A 7,243-nucleotide genomic window follows, 5' to 3' on the forward strand; every position below is an offset into this window, starting at 1 on the left:
GGGGGGGCAGCGCGCCGCCTATAGGGAGGGGGGGGGGTCAGCGCGCCGCCTATAGGGAAGGGGTCAGCGCGCCGCCTATAGGGAGGGTTAATATGAGAATTACAGAGAGGGTCAGTGTGAGGCTTGCGGTGAGAGTGTAGTGCTGGGGGGAAGTTAGTATTAGGGTTGATGTGAGAGTCATAGGGTGGTATAGTGTTGAGGATAACAGGAAAGCTCAGTGTAAGGGTTAGTCTGAGCATTATGGGCACAGTCTGTGCGAGTTATGGGGAGGGTATAGCGTCGGGGTTACAGGGAAGGATGGTGTTAATGGGAAGGGGTTAATGCACAGCACATGTTACAACACACTTTACAATCTCACGCATTTTATGGCTCATTCACATGAACGTGCACACGCATACACTGTGCACGCCCATGCAGAGCCCTGCTCTCGGAAAGGACAGGTGCTGCATGCCAACTCGAACCTAAACACCCGTGCAGCTCCAGGTGCCCACACATGGCTGCAGGTTTGGGTCGGCGTGTAGCCGTGTCCTTCCATAGGGAGGTACAGGAGGCTGCACACAATTACACACAGCACCCGTCCCTCTCAATGCTCCCGATGCGAATGCCTCAAAATGTATAAATGTTTTTGTTAATCGCGGTGTCTAAAAGGCAGACCTACTTGCACCACGGCTGAGCTCCAGATAGAATAGGCATCCAGGGACTGTTTGATGAGCTTGTCCTTCAGTTCTTGCCACTTGCAGCGGATCTGAGGTTTATCAGGCTGCTTGCCCTTGCCGGTCTTTTTTGTAGACCTCGGCTCCCTCGTGCTGATATCCAGGCTACCAGATTTACCCAGAATGCACTGCTTCAAGTGCGGGCACAGTTCACCGAGTGACTGGCACAGCCTGGCCAAGAAAAGTACAGTGGCGACTTGGGAGCCGAGGAGGCCGTCGCCCCGACTGGCTAGCCCCGTCTCGGCTGCCGCTTGGAGCTGCACTTTAACGGAGTCCTGTATGTGCTGCATACAGGTCAGGCAATGCTGGCTCAGCATCTCCTGCACCGTGTTAGCGTCTCCATACCGATCGAAGGCCGAGAGTTTCAGTCCCGTGATGGCAGGTTTGCTCTGCTGGTCGGACGCCTCCTGCGGCAGGTAGGAGAAAAGGTCCTCCAGCTTGACTTTGAGTTTGGAGTCTAGAGCTTGACAGAAGGTCAGGACGCATGGAGTGACGGCCTGGGCCTTCAGAGACAAGGCGCTCCGGCACTGGGCGCTGCGGCTTGCCACGCTGACCCAGGCCGCGTCCGGTGGCAGGTCGTTCTGGTTTTCGGCCCACAAGAAGGCGCAGATATTACCCTCGTAATGGGTGTGTTTCAAGGCTTCCGTATTCCCTTCAAGCTCTTGAAGAGAAGACTGCAGTAGCTGTACGGAGTCATTAGAGATGGATTCCAGACCTTCCTTGATCAAAGTCTAAATATAGACAAAGAGAGAAAGAATCTCATTAACCCTTTCACTGTAAAATGGATTAAACTGAACCCTAAACTTTTACCTGAAGTGTATCCAAACCCAACAACAAGAATGTAATAAATTGCAGCTTGCCTGTCCTAAGATGTGGTGTGGTGGGACTGGAGTGGCTCTGAGTCTGCTGGGGCTGCTGACTTCACATCCAAGATGGCAGTGCCCAGCAGCTCATATATTCTTATTGGAACACTGCTTTTGAAATGAATGGTCTGAGGATAGGGTCTCTTTAATAAAGCCCAAAATCTCGGCATCCACTGGGATTTCATTCAAAAGGTAACATAAAAAGGTAAGCATGTGAGATAATACCCCGTGTTACTTTTACTGACATGACAGGTTCACTTTAAACATATGTGAAAGGAGAACTATGGGGTCAGGGCTTTTCCCCATAGTTCTCCTGAGGGTCGCGGGAGAACACAAACTAGCGTTCTCCCGTGACCCAAAGCTCTGTATACCGCGAGCTGCAGCTCGCGGTATACAGAGACGCCACAGCCGAAATGGATCCCGACAATTATGTCTGGATCCACCCAGCTGGCTCTGCCTATCTAGAGGCAGAGCCAGCTGTACCCGCCCCCTCCCCCGTCCGTTCCGCCAGTCAGCGCTGGAGGATCACCAGAGAGCCGTGACAGGATCGAGAGGTGAGCGAGCGCCGATATGTGTTCGCTCACCTCCCGATCTACTGAGCCGACCTGTGACAGTCTCATTGTCACAGGTCGGCTAGAACTATGCGGTGAGCGAAAAGCACCCCCCTCCCCCCCCCCCAATAGTTCTCCTTTAAACACATGAATTGCAATAATCAGCAGTGTGCAGAACTTGTCCGTGTGATGAGCGGAGGAGTCACCAACCTGAAGTCTGTCCAAGAACAGCTGCTGCATCAGATCCTCCCAGAAGCGGATCGGCCGATCCAGCAGCCGCTGGCACACAACGTCCCAATTCTGGCTCATGGACTCGCTGGTCAGCAGCTCCCAAATGGCGTCTCTGATACCCGCCAGACCCTTCAGGCTCTTCACATAGACCAGCAGAGCGGAGATACCCGACTTTATATCCTCATTGCACCTAGGGAGAAGTATACAGGATTTCAGGGCCCCTCTATGGCACATTGCACCCCTTAATCACCCACTGCCACACCAATGTTTCAGTTGTTGTTAAAGCTGAACCCCAACCTTACCTTGTTTACCCCTCCAGTGTTGGAACAGATTACTTTCAAATCAACCCCACACACACACTTTGTGAGAGAACGGGTCGCTCTCAGGATCTCAGCGACTACAAGCGTGGTACCGTGATAGGTTGTCACCTGTGCAATAAGTCCATCCGTGACATTTCCTGGCTACTAAATATTCAGCGCTCACCTGTTACTGGATTGGGTTTCCATGGCCGAGCAGCTGCATCCAAGCCGCACATCACCAAGTGCAATGCAAAGCGTGGGATGCCGTGGTGTAAAGCGCGCCGCCATTGGACTCTAGAGAAGGGGAGACGTGTTCTCTGGAGTGACCGATCCAACATTCCCATAGACACACTCCTAAACCTTGTGGACGCCTTCCCAGAAGAGGCGGAGCTGTTATAGCAGCAAACGGCGGAGCCAACCCAATACTGAACCGGACTAAGACTGGGATGCCATTAGAGTTCATGTGCGTGGAAAGACGTCCCAATACTTTTGACTCGCATGCACACACGCACAGTAAATGGGCAATCTGCTGATCAGTTGTTTGGCTATACTCAGAGTGTAATCAAGCAAGTGATCGGCAGATTGCACGGCTAAAGTCTAGAACCCACATCTATAGGTGCTTATACCTGTATACCTGAAGCTGGACAAAAGATCGGATGGCAGACTTGCAAATCTGGGAAACGGATGCCGAAAAGACCTGAAATGATCACTCACAGACCGAGTGGCGGGTACTTTGACAGGAAAAGTTGGAACCTGGTCCATTAATCCATACGTTTGTACGATGATCTGTCTGATGAGATGGTGCAGTGAGAAGCTGCTTCCCCTTTAAAGGGACCACCAGGAATGATAAAACGAGTCAGTTTTCCTAATGGAAGCAGGGGCAGAGCGGTAAACCTCACAGCACAAACTACTCTAGGCAGTAAAAAGAAACTGCGTTCTGGAGTGCCGGAACCGGACGGAACGCAGGAACTGATGTGCCACTCATTCAAGTGTGGGCGTGGCTGCGGTGCCATTGACTTCAATGCACCGCCACACCCTCTCCCGCCCCTGAATGCGGGGAGACGGCTGGGATGCCATACTGTGCGTTCCAGAGGCTGACCGATCTGGAACGCACTGTTTGTGGTGTGAACCGGCCCCGAAAGAGTTAGACGTCGATCCTCCTAGGACACCGGTACAAAAATGAAGCATGCTGGGAGCAGGAGGGGGGTGTGGCGGTGCATTGAAGTCAATGGCACCGAAGCCACACCCGAACACGTGGCACAATGGTGCCTGCATTCTGGTCCAGTGCGATCTGCAAATATAGCGCTACCTGGCTGGCCAACCTTTTTCTTTGCCGGTGTCCAAATCCTCCTGCAGGAGGCAGTATAACCCAACCGTGTCTGAATAACTGAATCCTGTGTCCCTCAATGAATGATCAGTGAAATCAGAACATCTCATCTGTAGACCTTCATGGAAAGCAACTCCAGGTATCAAAGCCAGTGACTGGTCATGGCCACTCCCACAAAGTCAATTCCAGGTCATGGCCACTCTCTAATGAAAGTTTTGACTCGTGGCTGGGGTGTGCACACGCGGAGCAGGTATGGGCTTTGCTCAGGGGTCTTACATGCTGATCCATTGCTGCAGAGTCTCCCTCAGGTAGTCCTGGTTGATGGGATGAGCCAGCGTCCTCAGCGTGGGCTGGAAGCCCACAACGGACTGCGGAAGGTGCTTAAACCAGCCGACAGATTTCATTTCCTCCCTCAGAACCTTAATACCTTTCCCTGAAAAATGAGAAGAGGAGACGTCACACAGATGTACCGCTGAGCCGGGGAAACCGCTGCTGACAAAGACGTGATGGAGAGACAGACATCGCAGGTCATATCAACCAAGACCAACAATCCCACCACCTTAAAGAGACCCTGTCACCATTTTGCAGGTAAAAGCACAGAGAAGTCCAGTATTCCAAAGATTATTTGCAGTGTTTTTACTTTCTATGAATTACTTTTTGTTCGCTTGCAACAGAGCCTTAGCTAGCTCCTTTTGCGCCTGAGGCAAGAACAGAAAATTGTGTCCCCCCGTTGTAGGGGCTTTAGGGGAAATATTAGGGGTCTAAACATGCCCCTGACATTTCCCTTTTGAAATAGAAAAAGAGATTGAGGACACAAAGTCCTCTGCCCATGCAGGCGGGGGAGAGAAACGGGGATCTGAGGAGAAGCTGGAGGCTGTGCCGCTCCTCTTCTCCCTGCTGAGCCGCAGCTGTGTTGGCTGCCTGGCGCCCCTGTTGCCAATGGCGCCCTGTGCTACCTTGGCAACAGGGGCGAGGGGGGCCGACCCTGGCTACGCCCCCTCTCAGCTGCGCCTGAGGCGAGTGCCTCACTCGCCCCATGGTAGCTACAGCCCTGGCTTGCAATGTTCCCTATGAAGTTGCTGAAAATTTGACTAATTCAGGAAGTGTCAAGTCCGTAGCCCAGCCCCCTTCTTACTTGCACGTCACAGCCCTGCCCTCTTCTGGGAGTGTCTAACTACTGTCTGTGCTGGCCCAGCTTCTCCATCCTTCCCTCCCTACTAGGGATGCTTCGATACCATTGTTTCAAGATACTTTCCTCCTCAAGTAAATCGCCGATACCAATTATCAATATCTTTTTTTTTTAGGGTCATGTGACAGTTTTTCTAAAACAATACAGACTTATGATTTTAGGACAGTGGTAGAGCGCCAGGGCCTGGCTGCAGCTGCAACCGCTACACCCCTAGTAGTTCCATCACTGACTCCAAGTTGTACAGGGACTACAAATCCCAGGAATACATTATACAGCAATGCAGAATACCACCAGCTATAGAGGACTACAAATCCCGGCAATACATTACAAAGCAATGCAGAAGGACTACAAATCCCAGCAATACCATTATACAGCAATGTTGAATACCACCAGCTATAGAGGACTACAAATCCCAGCAATACATTACAAAGCAATGCAGAAGGGCTACAAATCCCAGCAATACCATTATACTGCAATGCAAAATACCACAAAGAGGGCTGTGCGGGGTCTCACTAGGGGGCCTCACGGGCGGCAGAAGGGCTGAGTGGTTCCACAGTAAGGAGGAGATGTGCGGCAAGCACTGTAAACAGGCGTCACGGTTCACAAGAAGGCTGCCGAGGTCCCCAGCAAGATCGGGACCTTAGGCAGCCACTTCCATTAAACATTTTAAAGCAACGGTTATCGGTGTTTAGTATTGGTGCATCCCTACTCCCTACATACTGTTTTCTGTAGCAGTTGTAACTATATAGTAATGAAGGGGATTACTATAAAGTGTCGCTTCTGAGTCTGCTGACATCAAATCCAAGATGGTGGCACACTGCAGCAGTCTCAGGGATTTCAGATATCTACACATGGGAGGTCTTTGCAGGTAGCAAACATGACTATAATATGTGAAATTGACCTATCACTTTACCGGAAGACTGCTGATGGAATGAATGGTCTGGTGACAGGTTCTCTTTAAAGTGTATGCAATGCAAAAACTTTATTTTTAGTTTCAGATGGATCAGGAAAGGGTTAACACCTCCATCGGGTTAGTTGTAGCTGCCTGCATCCTGCCGGACAGATTTCACTTCACTTCCTGTCCTGAGGACACAACAGGAAATAAGAGAAATCTCTCCAAAGTGAACAGAATTCCCATCTTGAGTTGTCACCGCAGCAGGTGTCCCCATTGGAGGATTGTACCTAGTCTCTCGCTCTGGTGACAGGTCGGTATTTTCGGGATTTCCCCCTCGTTCTCTGTCTCAGTGGCGATGGTCACCGGGATGAACAGAGAGGGCGGATCTCCCCAGGCACAGCACGGCGACAAGAGACTTGACAAAGGCTTCACCCTCCTAATCCACCCGACACTAAAAAACAATGCTTTTCAAACACTTTCATCTGATATATTGATCACGATATGTTACAAAGTATCATCTGATCAATAATCAATCGTCAGCATAGAAAATGTTACACAAAATATAGGAAATCACACATGGAATTCGTACCTCCTCCTCCGTCCTGAGCCGTCACCGTCCCTAACATAGAGAATAAGAGGCCGGAATTCAGAGAAGGATTGGGCGGCACGTCACCCGGCGCCGTGTAGAAGAGGGCGTGGGCCTGGTACAGCGTATTCGCCAGAAGCTCCACCAGGGAACAAACCTGAGACTTGATGCTGGAGCCTGAAACCCAAGAAGAAGACAGAAAGGGTTAATTTCACCAAGCAGAGGCGTCACCCAGTGCAGGCCACACCCCCTTTGTGACACCAGGGTCACCAAGTCACATGACTCAACTTTGCATCACATGTTTTATGGACAACTTATTATTTGTATACATGTCGGGGCGAAAAAAAATTCAACTTATGCAGTACACGGACAGTTCCCCATATCTGACCTCCGTCCTTCCCCTTCAGTCTTCTGTCCGACCTCCGTCCTTCCCCTTCAGTCTCCTATCTGACCTCCGTCCTTCCCCTTCAGTCTCCTATCTGACCTCTGTCCTTCCCCTTCAGTCTTCTATCCGACCTCCGTCCTTCCCTTCAGTCTTCTATCCGACCTCCGTCCTTCCCTTCAGTCTTCTATACGCCCTCCGTCCGTC

General features: G+C 51.0%; 1 protein-coding gene across 1 annotated transcript in view; it reads right to left on the reverse strand.

The window, feature by feature from the left end:
• Nucleotides 1-7,243, reverse strand: part of COG1 (component of oligomeric golgi complex 1) — a 37,029-nt gene that overhangs the window by 19,117 nt on the left and 10,669 nt on the right. Inside the window, exons 4-7 of the mRNA XM_018570329.1 lie at nucleotides 6,661-6,831; nucleotides 4,261-4,417; nucleotides 2,338-2,548; nucleotides 659-1,444 (exon numbers count right to left, since the gene is read on the reverse strand). Coding sequence (XP_018425831.1) covers nucleotides 659-1,444; nucleotides 2,338-2,548; nucleotides 4,261-4,417; nucleotides 6,661-6,831 — 1,325 coding nt within the window. The remainder of the gene's footprint in view (nucleotides 1-658; nucleotides 1,445-2,337; nucleotides 2,549-4,260; nucleotides 4,418-6,660; nucleotides 6,832-7,243) is intronic.

This window comes from Nanorana parkeri, unplaced genomic scaffold (assembly GCF_000935625.1).
Source record: "Nanorana parkeri isolate BGI_ZX_2015 unplaced genomic scaffold, ASM93562v1 scaffold1507, whole genome shotgun sequence".
NCBI classification, from domain to species: Eukaryota; Metazoa; Chordata; class Amphibia; order Anura; family Dicroglossidae; genus Nanorana; species Nanorana parkeri.